The sequence below is a fragment of the Leuciscus leuciscus genome (assembly GCF_965113295.1).
Source record: "Leuciscus leuciscus genome assembly, chromosome: 14".
NCBI lineage: Eukaryota > Metazoa > Chordata > Actinopteri > Cypriniformes > Leuciscidae > Leuciscus > Leuciscus leuciscus.
This window is the reverse complement of record NC_138738.1, coordinates 7,119,802-7,147,681: the sequence shown is the minus strand read 5'-3', so window position 1 is coordinate 7,147,681 and position 27,880 is coordinate 7,119,802. Positions and strand designations below refer to the sequence as shown.

General features: G+C 36.4%; 2 protein-coding genes and 1 long non-coding RNA gene across 6 annotated transcripts in view; 2 read left to right on the top strand and 1 right to left on the bottom strand.

Annotated features, from left to right (window-relative positions):
* Nucleotides 1-516: 516 nt before the first annotated feature.
* Nucleotides 517-24,783, bottom strand: LOC309513692 (uncharacterized protein; the record flags this gene model as incomplete). The annotated part of the gene is made up of 6 exons (XM_082189660.1): nucleotides 517-1,128; nucleotides 15,090-15,155; nucleotides 15,941-16,071; nucleotides 19,252-19,349; nucleotides 20,859-20,994; nucleotides 24,765-24,783. 6 exons carry the CDS (start codon nucleotides 24,781-24,783, stop codon nucleotides 1,090-1,092), a joined length of 489 nt encoding a protein of 162 aa, XP_082045786.1. The 3' UTR covers nucleotides 517-1,089.
* On the top strand, nucleotides 8,425-11,943 carry LOC309513706. Its single transcript, XR_014211523.1, has 2 exons — nucleotides 8,425-11,390; nucleotides 11,732-11,943. It is a non-coding gene; the product is annotated as an uncharacterized lncRNA (long non-coding RNA).
* The window catches only part of phc2b (polyhomeotic homolog 2b), a 30,916-nt gene continuing 22,047 nt past the window's right edge, over nucleotides 19,012-27,880 (top strand). For 3 of the 4 annotated variants that reach the window (XM_082189604.1, XM_082189605.1, XM_082189602.1), the window contains exon 1: nucleotides 19,012-19,150. The gene's annotated coding sequence lies outside the window, so the exon portion shown is untranslated. The remainder of the gene's footprint in view (nucleotides 19,151-27,880) is intronic. The other variant, XM_082189603.1, reaches the window with a different exon arrangement.

The window sequence follows — 27,880 nt, the reverse complement described above, 5'->3', positions numbered from 1 at the left end:
TTTCTTAATAACAAAATAATTATGTGACATAATAAGAATATTTGGCAAATACACAGCAAAATAAATGTTCTTGAAAAGACAGTTTAGTTGTGAGAGGTGCATACTGAAAATGCAGATGTGTGAGTGAGTTTCTGAACCTTAAAAAAAAAAAAAATTCTTCAAGGGGAATTTAAGGAAGTGCGTAAAAAGAAGAAGAGGAAAACAAACTGTTTGCATGTTCAAAATAGAAAGAACCCTTTCATGTCTTATTCCTTTGAAATCTAATGAAAACAATAGTATCTGGCGACAGAAAAGTCTGGGTAATCAGAGAGCGAAAAGACACTTGTGAAATGCCAATTATTACTTTTTTAATAGCTTACACTTTATTTCTCAACTCTTATTCAAACTTCCTTAATTTGTGTTACATATTAGATTCTAAAGGTTAGTAAATAAACACTAATCGCCAGATCCACTCCAATATCATAAGGTAAAGATTTTGGGAGATGAGGAGCTAGACACCTTCATTTAAAACCACTCTATTTAAAACAGAGCAAGTCTTGAAATATCATTCTTGTGTGGCAGAATCAAATGCAAAGACATCATGTCCTGCCAAGAGAGGAAACGGGTGTCCAGGTAACTGTGCGGCATGAGTTACCTCAAACTGCAGTACCAATGCCCATTCAGTGACCCTTTATACAAAATCAGTCATTACGCCACCAGATTTGAACAAGCATTTGGAGAGAAGCTCAAAGAGCGATTGTGTCTCACTCCTACAGACAATTCCCTTTGGATCGTGGGAAAACAAGAGATGAGAGGGGGGTAATACGTAACAACTCATTTACAACACAGAGGTTTTCTTTGAGTTGGTGGGGAAGTATCTGCTTATCGCACAAACAAAATAATCAATCTGCAAGAGCAGGAAACAACGTCGCATTGGCAAAACTACACATGAATAAGAAAAAACTGACGTAAGTTATAAGTGTGCACCTTTTGTCACATTGTTAAATTCGTTTGATATTCTAAGAAAAACAAAAACAGACATTTATGAACAATCATGAATCAATCATGAATGTTTCAAACCTGGGAGACAGTTCCAGGATGTCCGTCACCTCAAGCCTTCAGAAGAGCGTAAAAGTGAATCAAGTAGGCCTATTGAAACAATACAATGCAGGAAAATTCAAGTTAAAATGAGAATAACTATTATATAAGATTATGTACACTTTTATGAAAAAAAAATAAAAAAAATTTATATATATATATATATATATATATATATATATATATATATATATGAGTAATCCCTCATTTTACTTTTTTTAAGGGAAAAGTAATTAAATTACAGTAAATAGATTACTTAGTAATTTCTCTCTCTCTCTCTCTCTCTATATATATATATATATACACACCAGTCAAAAGTTTGGAAACATGACTATTTTTAAAGCAACACTATGGAACTTTTCCTCTGCGGTCCCCCTACAGGTTGGAAGCTAAATTGTCCATTACCGCTGTCGTAAATCATTTAGCCCACCGCAGCCTACTGTCGCACGCCCACTGTTTATCCAGCACCGGCTTTGGAAAGAACGATGTCCACAGACAAGGTAGAGTATGATGCATGATTTTATGAAAGTATGATGTATTGCGACATCAGAAAAGAAGAAAAACTAAATAATGACTATTGTAACGCTTGCCATAAAGCAAGTCAAATTTGTAGTTTTCTTATGTCTCATTAGAACTACAGAAACGCGACCCGATCTGGCAATCTTACATAGTGTGATTATAGCAGATAAAGGACCGCAATGCGGAGGCATAAGTGCCTTTCGCCCCGCTACGACTTGATGAAACGATTTTGGAAACATTATTTTAAGGTAAAAAATTTTTTACATAGTGTTGCTTTAATGTTTTTGAAAGAAGTCTCTCATGGTCATCAAGCCTGCATTTATTTGATCAAAAATAAAAACAGTAATGTTGTGAAATATATTAATACAATTTAAAATAATGGTTTTCTATGTGAATATTCCAACATTGGTAATAAATCAGCATATTGGAATGATTTCTGAAGGATCATGTGACACTGAAGACTGGACTAATGGCTGAAGAAAATTCAGCTTTGCATCACAGAAATAAATAATATTTTAAAGTATAGAAAACCATTATTTTAAATTGTAATAATATTTCACAATATTCATGTTTTTTTCTGCATTTTTGATCAAATAAATGCAGGCTTGATGAGCATCAGACTATATACTGTATGTGTAATCAATAACTAAAATAAAATAATGACTTTATTTTACATTGACCAGGATGAACCCCTGGTCTTTTGTTTATGTACAAAATATTATTTTATGATAATTAATTATTAAATTAATAATGCAGTTTGAATAGCATGATCACTCTTTGGCTTTGTGACGAATATTAACATTTTTAGAAAAAAAAAATTTTTTCTTCTTAAATCTGTTCCTGCTTGGCATTCCCTTTGTAGGCAGCATGCAGTGGTGTGTTGGCCTCATTCATAAATACACCCTAGTCAGCCTGTCAAAGAGGGAACAAGTAGCCATACACTCTCTTGGCAGGTTTAGTGGACTCCTGCACGTAAGGGTCTTACTAATATGCGCTAATCTGCTTATCCGGCATCTAGACTCATTCCATAGTGCGTATCAACCGCACCAACCAGCAACCATTGTGCTCTGCTTCATTCCCTACGAGGAACTCGAAGGTTTAGAGTGAGCGGTGAATTTCTGGGAATTTGAATACCATATGTTTACCTTCATCAGTAAATAATAGTATTTCATTTGACGTCAACTTCACCTCACATTTCATTCTGCTTGTCAAACAGCAGGCCCAGAAATCTGTTCTCAGAGACTGTTTTCAAAACACATAAGCTGCTCGTGAGGATGATATAACTTCACATTTTAGAAAATAAACATGACCTGTGGATCAGCTGACAAATAAATGTTTCTTTATGGATAACAGGCCTGGAAATAGAAAGCTCAGCATGGATATACACTCTTCTCTAAGCCATGCTTTAATTTAAATAAGTTGTTTTTATTTTCTGTTAACTCATCCATATTTGCAAAGGATAATTTTAACATGAAAGTGAAATGTTTTTACGTTGATATGATCACAACGATGACTACAGTGCTGGTATGTTTTCAGTATGTTGCTGGTGGTAACAGGTTTTATTGACTGGCTTCTGAAAACTGACCTCTGAATTCGGAAACTGGACAATAGTTCGGTATGTATCAAACAACATCGAGATACAACAGACAAATAATCACACCTTGCATCCAAGCGGGTGGTTTTCCTTCATACGCGTCTTGGGACCGCCTCGGGCCTAAGTTCAGGATGTTTTATTATGAATCTATGTCAAAAGGCTTTATTCACACCTCCATGTAGTATTTTACCATAAAATTGAATTGAATGAAGTGCACACATCAGCCAAATTAATACTTGTTCTATAGCTAATCTGTGTATGAGTCATTACTTTAGAAAAAAGATAATACATAATATTTTAATGTTGAAACTATATGAACGTTATCATGACTGTCATTAATAAGAATTGCTATGCAGAGACTCAGATGTTAAAACAGGATGATGCATGTATAACTGTGTAAAAGGGTGCACCTCGCACGACCTTTTACCCCAATCATTGTTAAGAGGCCAAGAAAAGCAAATATGAAGTTTAGTTAGCAATCTGGTGTTACTAGCCAAGGAATGGTTCCGGTAAGTGTTAGAAACTAAGTGTTGAAATTGCACAGTCACTTTAGAATCAGAAAGGATTTTATTATTTACTCACCCTCATGTCAACTTTCTTTAAAAAATAAATTACTATAAATAATTGTGAACAATTATTGCAATTTTTTTTAACATAATGAAAGTAAATAAGGACTGTGTACGTGCTGACAAAAATCAAAAAGATCACAAAAGTAGTTCATATACTGATGCACTGTATTCCATGTCTTTTGAAACTATACATGATTTGTGTTAAAAACAGACATCATATGAATAACATAAATAATATGGAAGTAATTTGGTTACCCCGCCACCCGCACTTGAGTTCTGTTGTTCCTGTACTAGAAAGTTAAAAATGGTAAAGCAACGTAATGTACTTCATATGTCAAACAATTGTAAAATTCAATATGCTCTTCCAATAAAAGATAATAATAAAAAAATAAAAAACAGACATCATTCACTCTATTGGGCTTTTTAAACAGGAACCCCCAAAAATAATGACTAAACTTAATCTGACTACAGCTATAGTACTTTTTTTGTGGTGTTTGATATAATTCTATAATGCAGAATTTGCTAAATGCACTGATGTTTTATGATTGTTGAAGGTTAATTGGATATTAGTAGGTATGAGATCAGAAAATAAGTAGTTATGCCCATCCCTAAAGACAAGTTTTTTCAAGAACAATCCTTACAGGTGATTAAGTTTAGCAAGTCTGGGAAATTTTACTCTCATTTTGAATCACTTCTAGCTGTAAGATTTCATTGTACTTTTTTGCTTTGCAAAAAAAATTAAAATTACAAATAAATCACTTCAGAGGTGGAGTTGGAAAGAGCATATAGGCATTATTTTTCTTCATAAAATGTATATGGGCATATAGTATACACCAAAGCATAGTCGAGGCCAAAAGGTCACAGAGCTGAATTAGCATATAGCATCATGCCAGAAAATCTGGCCAGTCAAGACCACAGGCTGACCTTTCATCTATATATACACTCTTAAAAATAAAGGTTGCAAAAGGGATGCCATAGAACCATTTTGTTTTTTAAAACAACCCCTTTTTTTTCCGACCTGTCCAAACTGATACCCAGTCAGCTGGCATCCTTGACCGCAATGCACAGAATAGATGTCTCTGTATCAGTGACTGTCACTGGGAGTGAATCCAGCCACAGTCCTGCATGGCCAGCTCATGCTTTGGCCTTGCATATGCACGTTCTTACCGGTAATCTAAACTTCACTCTACCTATGACATTTTAGCACCGGAGCAGTTGAGGCAAGGGCTTTCATAGCGGTGAAATCTGATACACTGGTTGCAGAACTGACAAGCCTGGAACGCCTAGTGCCCTCTCTGCCAGTTTCACCCAGCCGAGTCACTGCCCTCATTTAGGCCAATTGGAGAAGGCATGAAACCGTTCCCATGTCTCGTGGGTTTGTTAATAAGACCACTGCAGGGCATTGTTTAATACTGCACCTCGGCAGATGAATAAAGACTTTTACTAAAAGACAATGAAATAACAGCTAAAAACCTAACAAATGATTCTTCTTTTTTAACATTAAATTAAACTACATATATGCATGCACAATGTTTTACCAAAAAGTGAAGTATATTTACTGTAGTATTTTTTTTTACCCTCTAAAAGTACATTATTAAACCATCAACAAAAAATTGAGTTCTAGTACATTTTCTAATTTATTCATTTATTCATTTTGTTCATTCAGATCAATTTTGCATCATCATTATGCATCAGAGGGTTAGTTGCTGACATCATCTGTCAAAGGAATTATATTTTTGTAATATTTCATTTTCCACAGTTCCTATCAGTCTTTAAGTCAGTGTAACTACTGTAACTACAGAGCTACTATAGTTTTTAGAAATATTTTGAATAAGTTTTTATTTTTATATTTTCATTTTAGTAATTTTGTTGTGTTTTTGTCATTTAAAAAAAAAATGTCTATACATTTTTATTGAAAAAAACATCAGTTTTAGTTATTTTTTAAGTTACACTAAATGAAAATGAGAAATGTTTCCTTGAAACTAGCAGTTAACTGAGCTCGCCTTAGGACACCTGCGTTACTCAGGGCTAACAGTTAACCTTTATTGTATTACAAGAGATACTGTATTACAAGTAACTGTAAATGTATTTTATGGTGTTAGTTTCAGTTTGTTTTAACTATAACAACAACTATAATGTTTTGGTCTCTAGAAAACTTCAGCTCCAAAAAATTGACAAAATTAATAATTGTTATGCCATTGAAAGGTTTTTTTTAAATGAAATGCATCTTTAAAGGTTAAAAACATGCACCCATAAAGATTTCATTGTACATACAGTTGTGTGCATACAGCTGAGCTACATAAGCTAATTTTCATATCGGGTCACAAAGGTCGATGTTACACCTCTAAGCCTATTGCGCTTGTTTTACAGGATGAATAGAGGCTTTAGAAGTATTTACTTGATATGTTCCAAGAGGCACATTACATAATCAGATAAGCATGAAGGAATTTGAAGAGATATAATTTTAACAAAGAGGTATTTGTGTCTAATTTTGGTCTTTTTTTTTTTTTCTGAAAATGTACAAATGTGTGTGTAAACTTTATCAACGTTCAGTATTTTATTTATTGAGGCACACTCCCCTCAGTTAATACAGAAACAGTATAAAATAGAAAAAGTGTAGTCTAAATAAAATGTCAGTGCTAATCTGTAGGTCCAAAATATTTCTTAGCCAATCCATAGTATCTTTCACCAACTCACTAAATAAACAAAACCTTAGTTTGATACTAGCATGTTGCATAATATTGCCACAAAAATGTTATTCTAAAACATCAATACATTCTTAAACAGCAAAGTTCAATTTGGAAAGCTTAAAAGATCAGAATATAAATATGAAATGGTATTTGTTACATGGTTACATTTGAAATGGTATTTGAAACCTCTTGCCAAAGTTTAATTCTAAAGTTAATAATACTAATTTCAAGATATTTATAATCTGAAACAATATCAAGCGCATTCACCCCTGGTAACATCCATTAAGCCACGAGGTGAACCAGCACAAGCACAAGCCTCCTGAAATGGTTCTGCTGGATTTTTGCCATTATTGTTATGTTACCTAATGCCAGCATGTCTCCAATTGCAATCGCAAACTGACTGCAAAAATGAACATTAGATTTTCATTTGATGAACATATCAGTATTGGCTAGCAATTTCAGCATAACCTATTAGTATTCATTTAATACTAATAGGTTGAATAAATGTTCTATGTCATAATCATTTGTTAAACATGTATTTATTACTTCAATGAGCTCATTGTTTCTGCCTTAAATTATTACATTGTTTAAATGAATACATGTTTAGATAACTGTGATCTGTATATGTACATTTCTGAAATACATAATTAAGACAGGCACCTCTGATAACACATCACTCTAAATTGTAATATGGATTTATGCATTTTCTGTAAAGCTGCTTTGAAACAATGTGTATTGTGTATTGAATTGAACATTAGGATTTTTGGGGGTTATTGCTTTCAAAAATCCATTCGTGAAGTTTTTTTTAACTCTGTAAACACACAATTGACCACAAATTCTATTTATTAGGTCAATATTGTGCAAATACTAAATACTGACATCACAGTAAAAGTGCTTTGCTCTACATTCAAAGGCTTTTCACTGGTTTATTGAAATCCTTCTCACACAGTTGGGAGCTCTTCTCTGATTCAGACTGAATTAGGTGGAGTCACACAAGGTGCTTTTAGTTGTGGTCGTAGTAACTCCCGGTCAACATACAGGCTTGTTCAAGCCTGTTCTGAGCCACAAAATAGACTCAGGATTGCTTGATATCAATAAAAAGTTGTCTGATTGTTTTACTGAGCATTTCCTTGATAAAATAAAAGACGCGCAAGATAACACAAATGAGGCGGGAAATGACTAGCCTTCTTTATTATCAGGGAATGTCTGGCTGATGCAATACTGACACGTCTATAGCTTTACCCCTGTGAATAGTAATGCTATGGCCCCTGAACTGTGAGTTACTACATTCCCCATTTACTCAATCCACTTTGGTCTGATAATGTCATGGGATGACCAGTGAGAGCCTCAGCATGATGCACAGGTTTATATCAGTCTGGGGAGCAAAGTTTTGTTTACAAGTTACCTGGTTGCAGTAAGCACTTCCGAGGAAGAGTAAATGAAGCCAGCGAGGTTTATATAATCAAATATCTGAAAGAGTCAGCAACTAAACAAGAGTAGCTTGTCTCAAACCAAATATTCTGTTTTATTTTGTCCACATGCTGAGAAAAACAGTATGTAAAAGATATTATAAATCACCACTAGGCGATTCAAACCTTCCTTTCATAGAGAATGCTGTACAATATTTGAAATGAGCAAACCACTTTCATTACTGCGCTACAATCGATTTTACTCCATAAACGTCACATAGAAAGTTGTGGCTGGTTGCTTTACGCTAATATATAACAATCTTTTAAGAATTTTTTAATTCTTGGCTTTGAATTCGTGCCTATTAGCTCTGACATTATCTAGATGCTAGCATATTAAAAATTGCAAATGCACAAATACAGTATATGCATGTAAAATGTACAGTCATAAAAATGTATACAAAACTGATCCCTAACTCTCTTTTCTGATCAGCAATAGCAGTGCTGGGTACATTACTTACAAATTGTAGTCCGTTACTTATTACAAAGTGCATGACGGAAATTTAGTAACGTAATCTATTAGATTACACATTTTACGTAATGTATTCTGACTACTGTTTGAAAATAAAAGCAGAATATAATAACAATGACAGCAGAACTATTCCTTTAAATATGCTTAATGTAATAATAATAAAAAAAATAAAAGAATAAATAAAAACATTCCTAACTACACCAGCTGACAGCTGTCACTGAAGGCATTCGGTAACACATGAGGATGTTTGGTTTGGTTCAGTGTAAACAGCGGCCGCAAACACATTTGGAGGAACTACTCAGCTGATTCATGTCTGGAGCAAATAGGGCCTGAGTTGTTCATCAGGGTGACTGGAAGAAAGAAGCTTGAAAGGTGACCATGGGTTACTATATCGACTGCTTGGAGTATCACTGCTGAATTTTGGGTCTAATAATGTTAATTAATAGGGTAAGGGGGCTCAGCTGTGATAAGTGTACTTGCATTCACACATGGATTGCTACTGTTGTGTCATTAAGAGCTTCTTCAGCAGGGATCTTAGTGAGCCCTCAGTTCATAGACTCATATTCATGTGGTCTGGTATAATCCAGTGACTTTCAATCCCTTGAGAACTGGGGGCCCACGTTGATTGATTGAGAGGGGTTTACAGGCAACGGTTAATCTCACAGTATTTAAAAAGGGGCATTGGAAAGGGGACAGTCAGAAATATAGGGGCCTATTGTAAACATGCATCCCTTTTATAGATCTTCCCAGGGTTCCTTTGCTACGGGCAGCCATTTTGTTTGGGTAATGTGCCATTTTTCTTGGCTCCAACTTGAACGCAAAGGGTTCTGTAATACATGCCTTTATCATTCAATTCTGAATGGAAAGCTTCGTCTCCATGGAGCATCATCAGGTTCTCTGTGGACTTCCTGTTAAACTATAAAAAGATAGTGACTGGTAAGAAAGTTGTAACTCATTCTTGGCTGGGCCGCTAAAGAGATCCATCCTACGTGACATTAAGTAGGTAGACGCTGCCCTCCTGAAAACGTAGCCCTGGTTACGGTGTTTTCTATTGGCTGATGCAATTGTGAATTTTTTTTCATAGCGTCTGACTGTATAGATAGGTGAGGATTTATAGACACTTAATAAACCGCGTCACACAAAAATTCTCTTTATAAAATATGAATCTACTAAATTCCAACTTTAATAAGTAAAGCATGCAAAAAAGTTAAAATAAATAATATAAAAACAAAAATTAATTTATTTCCAAATAAAGTTTCATATATAGGCTATATAAAATTTGAACAATTATTTGGACACTTAAAAATAAAAATAAATCTGGGCTAATCATTGTCTATGCTTGTACTACTGACTTTTCAATCAATTCATACAGTTAGTACTTTATTTATTCAATGGCTGATTAAGGCCCTATTCAACATCTTGAAATGTGCATAACACGCTCTTGACAACATACCTACATTACACTGAAGAATTGCATTATATGCCTTATGCCTATTGCTTTTTAGACGAATTTGGACACGTGCCACACTGAAAAATGTATAGAAGTCAAAATATCAAACTAAAAGGCATTTATTTTAAAGAAACAGCACAAGCACACATTTAAAACATTTCAAAAGAAGTTTGTCTTCAAATGATAAAACCGTACACTGTTCAAACATTTGGGGTCAACAAATTTCTTTTTTTGCTTTTAAAGAATTTAATACTTTATTTAGCAAGGATGCATTATCAAAAATGACAGTAAAGAGCTTTATAATGTTATAAAATCATTTTATTTCAAATAAATGCTATTCTTTATATTCATCAAAGAATCTTGTACAAAAGTATCACAGTTTGCACAAAAATATCCAGCAGCACAACTATGTTCAATTTGAACATAAAAAAAAATTCTTGAGAACCAAATTAATATTTTAGAATGATTTCTGAAGGATCATGTGACACTGAAGACTGGAGTAATGATGCAGAAAATTTGGCTTTGCTGAATACATTACATATTTCAAATATAATAAAATCTAGTAATATTTCTGATCACATACATTCTTTTTAAAACATAAAAAAATAAATCGTACCAACCCCAAACTTTTGAATAGTAGTGTACTGTTCAAAAGGAAGATACTTTTTTTAAACCCACTGTAAATTTTGTATGATTTAAATACAACTGAATGAGCTAGACTGATGAGGAAATAGTGTGCGACCACTGAACTTAGTCATGCACCATCCCCTCCAGCATTCATTATGTCCAATTAAGCATCTGCCACTCCAGCTTTTCCCTGCAACTGGGCACGATATAAAAACAGGCTGTCATTCAGAGTTAAGCCAAGGCACTTTTAAACCAACGGAGCATCAGAATACCATGCTGGCTCAGACGAGAGAACACTTCGGAGTTTGAACAACCTGTTTTTCTTAAAGCACACACACCGACAGACTGAACAAATGTAAAAACATATATAACTATATTCACATTTAGTTGATTGAGAAAGACTGAGAATTTGAATTCCACGTATATATACATTTGCATAGAGTTTATGGGCCCTATTTTAACGATGTAAGCGCATGTCTACAGCACAGGGCGCAACGTGTCTCCAGAGCGTAAACGGATCTGCTGCTCGTGCACGAGGTTAAAGCGCGCGAGCAGTCCATCTACGGGACAAGCCGGATTCCACGATATCTTTATGTACACAATAATAATATTTTACATTGTAATCCTTTTATTTTTAATATCTGGCATGTTTGTGTGCTGCTGCGCACCCCTGTGTGTGTGATAAGCAGAGTGTACGCGCGTTGTGGACCCGCCTATAGGCGCACATTACTAACTCGCTCTTTAAATAAAAAAATTGCATTGCACCAGGTGTATGATAGGGCCCTCTATGTTTTGTACAGCTGTCGAGCATAATTCAAAATGCTTGTCCAAGTCCCTGATGGAGCAGAGTTTTCATCAGAACAGTTTGACAGGAAAATCCAAAAGTGCATCCCTGAGGGACACTTTAGACGGGCGCAGGATGAATGGTGAGCATTTAAAAAAATATATTAGCATTCCACTAGCAAACAGAGTGCTTTTGTGACATGTTTTAAAAACATGTGGATATACCAGAAATATAGATCAGGTTTATGACTGCAGAGTAGTCTGTGATTATACAGGAAGTGACACGCATTATAATTTGAGTCATCAAGTGTCACCGTCTCTGTGTGGGAAGTGGCTCTTTCATGATAACCGGGTTTGAATACGTGTTTGTAGTCAGGATCAGACTGGTTTAGATTTACCAGCACACGAGGGTGACGTGTAACACAATTGTGTGACACCTATCACATCTCTCTTTCTTTTACCCTCCTCCTGTTACAACCCCCAGTGATCCAGCTATCCGACCATCCATCACAGTCTCCAATTCAACCTTTCAGTCTTAAACCTCAGCCTCATCTTGGGACCAGAATATCTCAAGTAATATCATAAACCTTTGACTTGGCTCCTGGAACCTAACCATGCTCTAGCAACCACTCACAACAATGTTTTGCACGGTGAAACACACGGTGAAAAGTTTCTTTCACTTCAGAAAAAATAAAATTAAAATAATATTGCTATATACTTCCATTATTTGTACCTTTTTGTCTTTTCAGTTCTTGCATTTTGAAAATTGTGCTTCTTTTGCCACTCTCTTTCTCGATCACACACTCTCTCTCTCTAACTAAACCTAATCCCAGTACTGGGGAAGTAAATGCTCTCGCTGACACATACACACCCTGAAAGCCAAACCCACTAGATGTGTGCGTGTCTGTGAGCACATGCACGTCTGCCATCTGACGGCACGTCCCCTCCTCTGCCATCTCACATCTATTTGTTTAAACAGCAGCTCAGCCTCTGAAGTGCTAACCACGACCTGTTATTACTGTTGATCCTGCCTTATAGAAGCATGGAAAATTTTAATGCCCTCACAGCATCAGGCTAGCTTCAGTCAAGATCAGCTGAATGGAAATGGTGATGTTTTGTGGTGACTTAACTAATTGTTCTGCTTTCTTAAACCTTTTGTCACGAAGACAACAATCACCAGTTGTAAGTTACATGCTTCAGTTTATGAACAAATGAAGATATACTTCCTATACAGGAGCAACCACTTAAACCCTCTGAAAGTCCAGTTTCCACCTGTACTTTCATGAGTGTGGCTTTCACATGCACATACATGTCTGTTTCAGTTGCTTCATTTTTTGTCAAAGGAATAAATAAAACTTCTGCCATCATATACTCACGCTCATGTCATTGCAGTCCATACAACTATATATATGAGAATATTTATTTTTGCATTAACTGACCATCCATCATTTAGCTTCGTAGACAAATATAAATTGTGCCCATGCACAGTATAAGGAAAAACAGCCAATATGTACTTTAATAATGCTCAAGAAGCATCTCAGATAGACAACGTGAAAGATGTAAAGAGAAAGTGTAGCTAATTGAAGCTAAAACAATATATTTTTATATAATATTTAATAATATATTTCAAATACTTCCATTTGTGTCAATTCATAGTTTTGATGACTTTACTCAGTCTAAAATGTGGAAAATAGTAATAATAAAGAGTTAAACATTATAATTAAAAGTTAAAAAAAAAAAAGAGAAGTAAACTTTATCAACAGTATAGTATCACTTATGTTTTATTTCTTTTTTTTTTATCAGTTCCATATTTCTCTTAATATTTAGCTTAATGACTGCAAAAATGGACCAATACATTACCCACAACTATCCTTCAGTGATGTACATCAAGGCTACGTGAGGACACAGTCACACTTCTGAAAGTGAAAACCAGACCTCGAGAACTGCAAATGCAAGAAATGCAAATATAACCACTACAGGGGAAATGTGAAGCATGGTGTGTAAGCACTAACCAACAGCACTGGAAATGGTGAAAGGTAGAATCACCTGCTGACAATTAAATCCACTAATAAGGAGAGGATAGAGTTTCCCCTTCAAGCACACAAACACATAAAAAAACAGACTCAAAGCTCATTGAACGTCACATTCGGAGCAGCGGCCAAGCGACTGAATTAAAAGACCTCATGAAGGCTTTGTATAGTATTTGCTTGTTGGTCCCTGCAGAAGCTTTGAGAGCATGAATGCTTTAATACATTTATTTGTTCCCACAGTAACTGTGGTAACTGCATATCCAGATTACAAATGCAACTAGAGGTTAGGATATCTGACACTTTTTAAAGGGGTCCTATTGTGCTTTTTTACATTTTCAATGTTGCTGTTTGAGCATAAAAAAAGGTCTGCAAAGTTACAAAGCACAAAGTCACTCCAAAGGGAGTTATTCTCTATCAATGCACACTGTTTCTGAACTCCCTGAAACACATCAATTGTAGTCTTGAGTTTTCTTCCGGGAACGTACACAATCACATAAGGCCTGGTTGAGTTGCATTAGTAGTGTGTTGAAACTCACGGTTATGGTAAGGGGGTGTGACATTTTCGAAAAAATGCTTGAAACGGCTGACCAATCACAACACCCTGGTCCAGCCAACCAATCAGAGTACAGTACTCTTTTTGAAGGAGGGGCTTCGTAGAGACAGAAACTAAAAAGAGTGTTACTGACAGACTGGGAAAAGAGGTGCTGCAACAATGTAAAATATGTGAAAAAGAATGTGTTTTTTGAACATTCAAGCTTGAAAATCACTTCTAGAAGACCTCAAAATCAAGAGTTTGAAAAGGGACATAATAGGTCCCCTTTTAATATTAGCTCAGTTAATATTACACAATTTCATTCTCAGACAAACACACTGGCATTTTTGTTCACTGACTAATCTGGTGCCAGTTCTTCAGTGTGGAGCGACTACTTTCACAGGTACAGCGGGTCTCTTTCTCACTAATGTCCTATGCCAGGTACTTTAGGTGCTCCAGGTACTCCATTTAATAAATGAGTCATGAATTGTTTAATTCATAAAAAAAGTATTAAATAAAAAAGAATTGCACATAATAATGATTACTTTCAAAATGGTATCAATAAATTGCAGGGTCCCATTATGACGACTTGCCCCAATACACTGTAAAACAATGATGTGATCAATAAGTTATGTTTTTACATTTTTACATCAAAATAAGTTAAGCAATTTTCAACTTTTTCAAATAATTTTTTTTTAAGTTGAAATGACTTAAACATCCAAGTTGATTGTGCTTAAAAAATTTTATTATTATTTTTATTAGTTTTTTTTACAGTGTATAGGGGTCAGCACTAAAGGTAAGAATAAGAAATAAGAAAAAATTACCTCACCCTGAGAAATATTCACTATATTACCATATGTACTACTGGACTGTACCTCAGTAAAAATGTAAAGACATGGCGCAGTATAATGATGCTGACTATTTAGGAACTTCAGTCAAGGAACTGGTAGGATGTTGTTTAATTTGTGTTATTTTGGCCACTCACCAATTTACTCTAAAACTTCACAAGGTGTCACAGAAACACATCCATCTTTCAGATCGGTTCATCCATGTTTATACCAAATCCTCCTTGGAAACAGCCCTTCCAAGTCGCCATGCAAAGCATCAAACAAACTCGTTTGAAGACCATTCATGACCATTCAAGCGACACGGAAAAGGGAAAGGCCTGCTCATGTCAGACTAAATATCCGGACTGGAAAAGTCACAAGTCAGTCGCGTAACTAGACAAATAAACGAGTAACAATGAGAGAGGAATACTGACAATCTCTATATAAATATACAACTTCAGTGACAATCCAAATCAAAGTTCCCTCCATGCTGCCTTTTAGAGACACTTCCTTGCAATTCTGAGAAAAAAGGAAGGTAAAAATGATCACAAATGCAATTATATGTATTCCAGTAAATGCATTCGACTTTTGCTATTACGGCTTTTTTTGTATTAGATAACCGGAACTGCTATATTTGTGATATCATGCATATTGCATAATGAATATTATTCATCACTGAGAACAAATTTTAAACAAAAATGATATAATATACATATACACAGTTATTATACATACAATTAAATGTTAGTCAGTAGTTAAAAGCATCTCTTGCTAGTAATTCAACTGGCAGTTAGGCAGGAAGTGGTTATGACATTAGATAAAAAGGATCATGTTTTTTTCTTCATTTGTGGCTAAGCGTGACATTTCAAAGTATGACTCTTGACTACCTGCATGCATCTAATCAAAAACACACTTTCTTTTTTTTGGTTGTTGTTGCTGCTGTTTTTTTTATTGTTTACCATTATTGTAAAAATATTGCATAAATTATTGCTAAAAAACTACATTTTATATAATACATTTATAGACTGTAAAGGTACAAACTGATTTAAAATTAAACTCAGCCTGATAAATGTCTGTTTTCACTGCAAGAATTTTTTCCCCAGTTGCTTTATGTAGTTTTGGTTGAGTGTGAAAAGGACCTGCCTCTTGTGGAAGAATGCGTTTCTTGTTCTTTTTTGAACAATGCCTCATTCTGATGAACAGATGTCACTACAAAAGATCCCGATCTTCAGATTCCCACAACCTCATCACCCAGTGGTCTTCTGAGACTTGCTTTTTCATTTCTGACCAGTGTCCTCACTAACCTCACATCTTTCCTCTGTTGCACATCTGGTATTTCGCACCAGGCCATTAGAGGGCACAGCGATGCCATAACCATCCCACAATGCCACAGTGGGTAGAGGGCGGAGCTTACCAGTCACTGCCAGACCAGAATCTGCCACAAAAAAAATCCAGTGATAGATTACAATTCAGTTCTGTTTGACAGGAGACACATGCACTATAATTAATGACACTTTCTGAAACCTGTCACATGCAAGAATGTGAGAGAACATCATTTATCAATGAAAATGCAAATCAACATTCCAGCTAACAATCTTGACAACTCCCCCTCCTAATGCTTTTTTTTTTGGTTAAGGACTTAATGTCATTTCTACAACTGATTTTTATTATATTTTTAAATGAAAAAAATTCTGTTGTATGCTGTTAACATTTTATAAAACATGAAATCCTGCTATTCCATTGGAGATTTGACTCCCTTTATATAATTTTTTTTAAATTATTGTTATTTATTTATTTTTCTTGGGATTGATGGAGGTAATGGGGCTGTTCTGGTTATTATAATTTTTTTATTCATTTAACCTTATGTAAAAATAAAACAGCAGGGTTGTGCTGACATTTGCCATGTATCTTTCACATATATTGTCATTGTGAAATCTGCTCAAAAAAAAAAAAAAAAAAAAAAAAGACAACAGCTCAAGATCCAACATGTAAGTCTTAATATGACCACAAGATGGCAGCCATAACATAGCATAAGTGTTTCCTCAGACTGACCTACTTTTGATATCACACCAGTCCACATGTACCACATTCTTATTCAACATACAGAAAAATTATACCGTAAAAACAATCTCTATGCTAAATAAACTGGGCTTCCTAGTAAGATTACAAATGTCAGACGACTTTGAATAGCGGTGATCTCATTTAATGGTAAATTTCCTCTTTGATTCGAGGTAAAATGAGGTGAAAACCTACAGACTTAACATTAGGAGCATTTTATTGACCTGGTAAACTAAAAGGTCATTTTTAAAAATGATTTATTTACTCATTTGGTCAAAAATGACCTAATTAAACCCTCAGTTCTCCTCAATTAAAAGCCAATTATGCTCCATGCAAGATCATACTGTGGAAAATCCTCAAGGGACATCAAAAGAACCATTGCAGGTATTTCTACAACAGGACATCAGCGGCACAGAGGGACTCCACATAAATATTTCATTCTTCTCGCTCATGAATTATGCATATTCTATTACACGCCAACATAATATGATGCTCATGTCAATTTGGAGGTCCATTGCTCTACAGGGTGACGGCTATGAAATCCACCTCTCAGGTGAAATGTGATATACCAACGGATGCCTCTGCTCCTCCACAGTGGGGCTTATGGGAATTACTGTTTTACTGGAAAACAGGTTGAGGCAGTGGGTCACTGTGTCTGGAAGCGGAGTATCAGGGGAGCTGTTGAGGGCCAGATAATTAAGTACCGGTCAAACCAGATAAGTCATATAGCAGATTAATTGTTTGGAATCATCCTTATAATGCATACAGAGATTTATGAATATCTAATGCTATAGGGAGATGTGAGAAATTAAATACAGTTTTGTATTTCTTCCAATCATATAATATTGACTTTCAAGGGCAAGATAAAAAGACAAGGCATGTAGTACAAAAAAATAAAAAAATCTACAATCAATTGAATTTTAAAATAGCTATTTTGGATGCTGAGAGGTTTTAATGTTGCTATGTGGTTGCTAGGGAGTTCTAGGGCAACACTAGGTGGTTGCTTACTTGCTCAAGTCAAAACAGCCCAGCTCCAAAACTCTGCTATTCTGGTCATAATAGTAATAATGATGCTTGTCTTTTTACCACCGAAAAATTGAGGAAACATAAGCAAACCTGGGTACATTCAGGAAACATCATTAATAAATTATAGCAGACTTGCATGCACAAACACATGGATGGACAGGCTAGATATATTCCAGTGGTTTCCACCTCCCCCCATGATGAGGAACACTTGACCACTGAAATGAAGACCGATCTCAGTCTGGACCAAACAACACACAGAATTAGCCTTTCGACCAATCAGCTTAACCCCAGGGCCCTGAGGACTGTGTTTTACTGTGATCTTCATGCCCCATTATTTGAATATATTTGCATATATTGCATCCCCATTGCCTACACAGAACCCAGTGGCCCATAGGATGTTAGCTTTGTCTTTATCTCAAAGAACTGAGGTTGAAGAAAATTGCTTAATAATAAATGAATGTGTATATAAATATTCAAATATTTTTGGTAATTCATGTTTGTTCATGATACATTAGCCAATGTTCATTTACATTACTTAAAGTGTAAAAAAAATTGTATAGTTAATAATTTAATTGTATTTAATAATTATTATGTGTAATAATGCACAATGTAATAATTTATGTGTGTAAATATATATATATATATATATATATATATATATATACACATATATATATATATATATATATATATATATATATATATATATATATATATATACACACACACATATACACACACACATTATATATATATATATATATATATATATATATATATATATATATATATATATATATATATATATATATATATATATATATATATAAAATTAACATTAAACAAGATTAACAAATCATGATACCTAATTTGAAACCATATTGAAACCATATCAAACCTGAACCATATTGTAAAGTTTTACCCTTATTTTTACATACTTGTCAACAACTACACTATATATTTGACAAATGTCTACGATTTCACAGGTCAAACAGTTCTTTTTACACAATATTTTAAGCAAACAGGTCATTATTGATGGCATCAGGCTTCAGGCATATGCTTCTCACTTGCGTTTTGTCATTTTATCAGTAAACTTTTCTGCATGCATTTCAAGCAAGCCGCCATGAAATTCGAGAGAGGAAATTAAAGCCCTTTGTGTTGCCATGGTGCTGGTAGACTGACAGAACAAGAAGCAGGGGAGGGATTTAGGAAGAAGGGGGAGGGTCATGAAAGCATGCTGTCTTGTGATTGGCTGAGGCCGTGTCACATGTGAACTGTGGAATGCTAATGCCTAGATTCCCCCCCTACTTTCTCTCTCTCTGCTCTGCGGTAAGGCTTACAGCACAAACACAACCCAGAAATGGTGTAGGATAGCAGGAAAGCAGGACGTAATCCAATCCTAGGAAGGAAAGGCAAAGCCAAAGCGTAAGGTAGGCATTATTTATGTGCATGTTGTGAAATTCCTTCCTCCTTGTGGTTCTTAAACAAGGTAGGGAGGAATTAGGGAGAGGGAATGTGTTTGTTTTCTTACTGCATGCTTCCAGACCTGTTTCAAAGAAGCCAATCCAGATCTGACAGCTCGAGGAACGACAGTGTGGATGTGAGGGCATTGGCCTGCTTTTGGCAAACCTGTGTATGCAAAATACACTTTTATTAGGACAGCAATCCTATTTTGTAACACAAAACCTGCCATCCTTGTGTATTAAGATGAGCTTGGGAATTCTAGAATGCACAACACATTATTTACTTTAGATTCATTCCAAATTCGAAGGACGATATGAGTATTATCAGGCTTTTCAACAGGGTTAAAAGCCTGTTTTTGTAAAAAAAAAAGAACAAATTCTGAAGGATATTCCTTTAAAGGCAAGTTTCTTTCTCGCCAAGTATAGTATATGTGCATCTGAGACGCCCATGCAGAGTAGAGTTTGGGGTCAGGAACGGGTCATTGTGCCCTTGGCATTCCGTGTGACCCACATTAGGCCAGATTATATAGAATGGATACCATGTGAATTAGTGCACCAGACCACAGTGCAATTGGATGATTGCACACATGTGCGTGTGTGCGTTCAAACTGCTCGTGTCTTTAGTACTTCCAAGTTGGTGATTCAGCCAAATAACAGCACAGCTGGATTAGAACGAGAGTGCAAATCATTCCAAACCAGATCCTGTTACAAAAACACTTTTGAATCGTATAAAATCCAGAATGTCCAGTTATGCTAGGTGTGTTCAGGCCATTTGTTGTTGCTGTAAATCAACCAGTTTCACAGTGTAAAGAAAAGCGTTAAGTCCTACTTATATATTGACATCACTTGCCTCAGCATTTCCATCAATCTCTGACTGGACAGTTTTGTTTGAGTCCTAATGGGTTGTTCTAAAGAGACTAAAATCAGTGATCTAGACTGTAAAATTACACATTTAGAATCAAAGTATCACATTTGAGTCCTGCTTCACCGTGCAAAACTCACTACTATGATGTTAGCATGTTCCTGATCCTTTCTAGGCTGTCGCTGGGTGGATTTATGAGGGAAATATTATCTACATGATTACATAAAAACTTTGTGATTGTGCTCTTATCATTTACAAAATATTTATTAGATTCTGGTCACTACATATGGCTTGAGTCCATTTTAGTGTCCACCAGGTAAAAACCATTTTTTTCCAATTGTTTAGAAATAATAGCACACCTCTCCTCAACAAAACACATAATCTGAGATATCATTCATGTCCATAACACAATAATAACAATAATAGTGATGCTTGTCTTAGCAAATACAGTCTGTGTAAAAGAATCTGCCTGTCTGCCCATCCACCCATTCTTTAATCCAGAAGCTCTTTCTCAAGCTGTCTGTTAAAGTGCTTTTATTAAATAAACCATCTTCCCTCCTTAGTGCAGTGACCCAGAATTCTTGTGAGTGGGACTGAAGGTTAATTGCACTGGGAGACTGGTAGCGTGCGCTTACTCTAACGTGCCGAAGACTTGAAGGAATTAGGGCTTTGAGTGTCTCAGTTTTAACCCAGAGTCAAAGATGGATCCCTCAGTGTGTATATAAACGTGTTTATCTGCCTAAAATTTTAGCCCATGTTGTCCCGGTAGATACAATCTCCCAGCTTAATTAAAGAAGTTGAAATGTAACTTACATGCTCTCAGATTTACTGACAAGTTTAGTTGTCCACATGATGTTCTCTGTGGGCTGCATCACTGACAGACGTGTGTTCCTGTGCTGACGTATACACTCTCCAGGCCAGCCACAGAGGTGTTCTGCTTTGTAGCATTCTGACATTCAAGAAAAGAGATGTTACACTCAAAGAACACAGGCTGGTTTTTCAAAACACTTGCCCAAAATCATTGGCTTAAAGGGATAGTTGAGAAATCCCCCAAAATGAAAATTCTTCAAATTTCAAACCTGTAAGACTTTCGTTCATCTTTGGAACACAAATGAAGATCTTTTTGATGAAATCTGAGAGCTTTCTGTCCCTCCATTGACAGCTACGCTACTACCACTTTGATGCTTCAAAAAGTTCATAAAGAGATCGCAAAACTAATCCATATGAATTGAATTCTGAAGAGACACAATCGCTTTATATAATGAACAGATTGAATTTCGCCAAGGCTTTTAACATTAATCAACTCACACATCAGATGTGGTAAACGGAAGCTCAAGCATGTTCGCTTGACGTGCGAGAACCAATGAGGTTCATTCTCGTGTTACGCAGCACGTTTGAGCTTCAGCAAGAACCAATGAGGTTCATTCTCGTGTTACGCAGCACGTTTGAGCTTCAGCAAGAACCAATGAGGTTCATTCTCGTGTTACGCAGCACGTTTGAGATTCAGCAAGAACCAATGAGGTTCATTCTCGTGTTACGGAGCACGTTTGAGCTTCAGCAAGAACCAATGAGGTTCATTCTCGTGTTACGGAGCGCGTTTGAGCTTCAGCAAGAACCAATGAGGTTCATTCTCGTGTTACGCAGCACGTTTGAGCTTCAGCAAGAACCAATGAGGTTCATTCTCGTGTTACGGAGCGCGTTTGAGCTTCAGCAAGAACCAATGAGGTTCATTCTCGTGTTACGGAGCGCGTTTGAGCTTCAGCAAGAACCAATGAGGTTCATTCTCGTGTTACGGAGCGCGTTTGAGCTTCAGCAAGAACCAATGAGGTTCATTCTCGTGTTACGCAGCACGTTTGAGCTTCAGCAAGAACCAATGAGGTTCATTCTCGTGTTACGGAGCGCGTTTGAGCTTCAGCAAGAACCAATGAGGTTCATTCTCGTGTTACGGAGCACGTTTGAGCTTCAGCAAGAACCAATGAGGTTCAATCTCATGTTACACAGCACGTTTGAGCTAAAGCAGGAACCGATGAGGTTTGAGCTTCAGCAATAGGTTTGTTCTCGTGCGTCAAGCAGGTTCGGTTGAGCTTCTGTTAATGTTCACTGATTAATGTTTATATGTGAATAAAAGCCTAAATTCAATCTGGTCATCATATAAAGCGATCAAGTCTCTTCAGATAATTTGGACTAAACCACTCAATTCATATGGATTAGTTTTACGATCTCTTTTTGAACTTTTTGAAGCGTCAAAGTGGTAGTTGCATAACTGTCAATGGAGGGACAGAAAGCTCCCAGATTTCATAAAAAATATTATCATTTGTGTTCCGGAGAAGAACGAAAGTCTCATGGGTTTGGAACGACATGGGGGTGAATAATTAATGACAGATTTTTTATTTTTGGGTGAACAAACCTTTAAGAGTTTGTAACAAAAAAAGGGTGTGCGATTCAGTGTAAAATCAATGGTACCACAATTTTTCTACACACTACTTACTACAAGATATATGAATATTGGCATCTGAGGTGGGACTTATTAAAAATACCTGCCTGGAATACAGCAACAGTTATTGATCAACTTATGCAAATTTACACCATTCAAACATGCATAACACAAATAAACATGTGTTCATGTAGCATCACACAAAAGCAAAAATGTTCAGTTATTGTAGAAAGCCACTGCACAAATACGATATTTGCAGAATTTACTACAAAAATGACCAACAACAGGGGGTTTACTAAGAGTGAGTTAGTAGTATTTGGCTGGTCATGTGATCTCAGTATGTTGTGACTCAAAAAATGACCGGAGTCTTCATCTCATGAGAGTATACATGATTTTAAACAAATGAAATTAAGAAAAAATGAGGAAACAATTACACCTTTAATTTAAATGTTGATATGTCTATGAAGGAGAACAAAACTATAGCCATATAAAAGAATAAATCAATGAACATTAAACAACCAACGGCAACCAATTTTTTTCACAATTATAATAAGGTTTGTGGTTCCAGAGGTGCTCATTACTGACACTCATATCCTAGTGTTCCCATTAATAAGTATGAGGGGCCTCCTCTTAGTGGTCATCATCAGTGTACTATATTCACAGCCTTCTCAGGGAGAGTTAATCCATCTCCGCTGCGGCTCTGCTGAGGGAAAGAGAGTCACTGGGGAATGTCTGTCTGGGGCCGTAGCGGCTCTACTGCCACAGAACGGGGTACCAAAGGGACACCAATTAACTGAGTCTCAGAGGAGAAGGAAAAGAGAGCAGGATGGAAAGAAGGTAAAAGGGTTACGGTGAGACTGTTCACTGTCGTACACTGCCATTAGTCAAGTAAAGCCCACTGAAACCAGCAAGTGTTCTTTGGCTGTGATTTGTTGTTCAAGCCATATAGTATGGCCTGCATATCTCAACTACATTATCACCCAGTTCTAATCTGCTTAATGCTATTATAAGACATGAAGATATTAATAATATAATATAAACATTAACATCATGATTTTCTGTAAAGCTGCTTTGAAAACAAACACAAATAAATTTGTATTTGAATAATGTATACGTATTGATGCGTGATTTCAATTTAAACACAGGACAGTTTGTTATTTATTATTTAGTATACAGATGGACAGTTTATTGGTGACCAGATCATAATCATCATATTATTTTATTGGAAGTCAGGCTGATTTTATAAGCAAATAACTTTTTTTTCCCCTAATTCAAACAATTTACTTTTTTTCAAAGCCAGGATTTCAAAGTAATACATTTAAAAATAGCATAAAATAAAAATTATTATAAATGAAAAAAATTACATAAAAATGTAAAAATATTTTTAATAAAAAATATTTTTAATATTGAAAATAAAGTATGTAACATAAAATGCAAATAAAAATGATGTATGATGAAATTGTAAAATATATGCATTAAAAATTTTATGCAATAAAAAATAATAAACAAAAAAAAAACTAAAAATAAATCTGTATCGGTTAGTGGACGCACTATTCACCATCAAACAGTCCTGGGACAAAAGTGCAAAACACCTCACTGATGATATATCCTTGTATTAACCAGTGCTCTTACCAACATAGCAGCAAACAGACTAGTTACCACTGACAGACTGAGGTTCACTAGGACTTTTACAGCAGTCTATTACATGCGCTAAATGAGTCAAAATGTAGTGATGTGAGAGACACTGTGAAATCAGCATTCCTCCATCTCTCAATGCTCTTGCATCTGTCCTCGCTCCCGATGGCTGCCCACCCCCGCCACATTTCCCTGCCCCCCACTCATTTCATGCTGAGTGGATGAGTGAGAAACTAATATGGATCAGACCCAGACCAGACAGACAGCAGCACCCCCATCCCATCCCATCCCATCCCATCCCAGTTTACTGCCTTAACCTCATCTGTCCCTCTTGATTTTCCCGTCCATCTCTTTTCCTTTCTCTTCCAATATTTCCGGTCTCTCTTTTTCTCGTTCACTCTCATTCTTTCTATCCTCTGTCTTCTGAATGGATGTAGCACATGTAGAAATGACGATGGAAAAAGGGGAGGTAAGGTGATAAACAACGTAAAGAGAAAGAATGAACAGAATGGAAAGAAAAAAATGATTTAAAAAAAATTGTGTGAAATCTGAAATCTATCCCCGGTCTCCCTTGTACGCAACAAACAACAGAATCTTCCCAATCTTCCTCTGTCCGTCCCTTTTCCTCGTGTTGTTTCCACCTTGCCTACCTTGTTTCATCCTCTTCATTCCTTCTCTAACCTTCCTTCTTCCACCTTAATTTACTCGGCCCCACCAGAAGCTAATCTATATGCTAATAAGAAGATGGCAATCAATGACGTTCATGCCCGTCTGTGCGCAATCAATGTGATATTATATGAGAGTATAGATGAAGGAATATATTTCAGGACACCACAGCCCAGAGGTATTGCACAATAAGTGCCTTAATTTACTTTTCACGACAGTGGCGTTTTTATCTCCTCCTCCAAGGTCAGAAAGCCCCCCTTGTATGTATATTTTCAATTTAGTAAAGCATCTTCAGAATGACCAGAATCATCTTTTGTTGTGCCCTGATTTAAGCAAGCCCCAAAATGCTATTCACACACTCCTGTTTAAATCTGAATAACACATGAGCTGCATGCGGTCTACTTTTCATGAGTGTGTGGTTTGACTGTGATTGCCACAGCAGTTGGGGGTATTTACCCTTTGCTTAGTGATGCTCTAATCGCTGATTATTAAGAGGCAGCTTCATCAGCACACAGCACTTAATCAACCAAGACTGTGAACTAGTGCTTTCCTACATCACCACGTCTGCGCTTTATGTCTCCTCTTTGTCTTTTTTTTTTTAGCACTGCCTTTAATTACAAAAATTACCTTTACTAGAATATTACATTTGCTTAAAACTGAGAGTGCCATTTGCTCCAGCTATTTGCTCCTGGGAGGTGCCAGGGTGTTGCTATGCGGTTGTTAGGGCGTTGCTATGCTGTTTCTAAGGTATTTTCAGGGGATTGCTATGCGGTTCATATGGGTGCCTCGATAGTTTATAAGGTATTCTATATTATTGCTAGGACAGAGGACTAGTCCATCGAGGACTACTAGGACATTGCTAGGTGGTTGGTAGAGTGTTATGGGTGTCTTGTAAAGTAAAAATCAGTGAGCTAAAATAAGGGTGTCTGTATCATAAACAGTTCAGGATGACTTGCATTCCAATATTTTTATACTCAACTTTAAGGGTTAATTGAAATTCCTAACCTTAAGTATTATCAAAAATAATAATGATTTTATTGACAATGATAAAATTATCAATCATGTTTATATTTCGAAATGCATTTAAATATCCATCCAATATTCATTCAGGTCTTTTTTTCTGGGACAGGCCTTTTCCTCTGCTTTGGCAGTACAAAATCATCACCGGTGAATATTCTGAAATGGGGGGGGGGCTGGTGGTGCTTATAGAGGGGGATAAAAAATCATTACCATCACCCTCATTAGAGAAGAACCAATTGTCCAATCAGCACACAGCTCTGCAATAGGGCTCCAAAAGGCACCCCCAGTTGGCTGTCGCTAGGAAACCACAGAACCGGGGGGGGTGGGGGGGGGGGGGTCTCGCATGCGTGTGTTAGATGGAGAAAAGCAGGGAGAGAGAAAGAGAGTGTGTGTCTGTGCCTGGCGACTGGGACGGTGGATGCTTGCAGTGATCTGGCAGGATTGGGGTGCAGAACGCACACTAGACAAAGAAGCATTAGGGTCCTGAGGCATGGGGCTCACCACGGGGCCAAACGGAGCTCGTGCTGCCCCTCAGAAAAGGTAGGAGCTGGGGTTTTGTCTGCGAGTCTGAGAGATGGGCCCTGGGCTAACCTGGATGTCTCTGAAATCTCTCAGTGCATGCATATTGATGCATGTTTGTTTTCTGTCATGCGTTTCCATCCTCATCCCTCCATCGTACCTAACACCCCTTTAACTTTTCTCGCTCCTGGAATGTTCTGTTAGTTAGTTCTGTGACAGATTTATTTTTAGCTCTGCTAAAGGTGACAGTGTGTTTAATAGTTGTGTTTAAACTGTACGCAGTAGACAGCCTCTCATTGGTGGGATGCGTATGGTTGGTTGGCTCGGAAGCCTCTGAGGGGCCCGGGACTTGGACTCAACATAACAGCTCCCCTCTCATTAGCAGAACCAATCAGCTGCTAAATATGAACAGAGCAGGCTTTAATCATGAATGCATGCGATTCCATTACACATTTCCAGCGTAGCACGTTCTGGTGTTACCATAGAACACTGCTCATAGCATCTGAAAAGGTGCATGATATTTATGCAGTATTAAGTATGCATACTTAATATGCAATATGCAAACTTTCTGAATGCATGAAATACCCAAAGACTGCCAAGCATTAATAAAACAATGTTTTAAACAAAATGGGATTAAAATAGCAAAAGAAAAAACTGTCTATTCCTTGAATTAAACATTCAAGGTATTGTGTTCATGAGACATTGAGCATACAATTTGAAGCAAATGTATTATATAGTTGTAAATATGAGTAGTATAAAATGTGCTAAATGTGTGTTTTATATATATATACACACACACACGTATACAAACACACATTTAGCATGTTTTTGTATATATACAAGCACACACATATAGCATATTATATACTACTCATACAAGTATACAACACAATTGCTTCAAACTGTATGCTCAATGTCACATGACCACAATACTTTGCATGTTTAATTCAACGAATAACAGTTTTTGTACAACGTTTAATAATATTCTAATTCTGTTACCATGTTTTCAGACGTCCCTATGGCCCTTCCATTAATGCATATTAATGAGGCTCAGGACTTATATTTAGATTATCTAATTACAATGCCCAACTCCATTAGTTCTTTGGAGCGCAGGAAATGGCTTACGGGGAGGGCTCACTGATATTACACCATCTCTTGGCGTAATAACAGACCTAGAAAGGGGGGAGGCATAATGGTTTGTTGTGGGTAAAAAGGGGGGCGATTTGGGGTAGCTGGGAAGGGGGTGTAGAGTGTGTGGGGTTAGTGGCTCTCAACCACGTGTGTGAGTAATTAAATGAGTATAATTGAAACCATGCCACACTTCCCCTCTGAAACTACCCCCCTCCCTCCCTCCCCTCCATCCCAACACTTGTTCTCCTCCTGTGCCTCATCTCAATCCCATTACCACTTTCTATGCCTGAATAACAAACCCCAAAGACCGAAAGGAAATGATAGGAGAGTCATTTAACAACAGTGCCTATGGCGACTCCAGTGAAGAGATTTAGATGGGAAACCCCTCAGCTTAGACACATATTTTTCATTCGATAGCCCTGAATACATG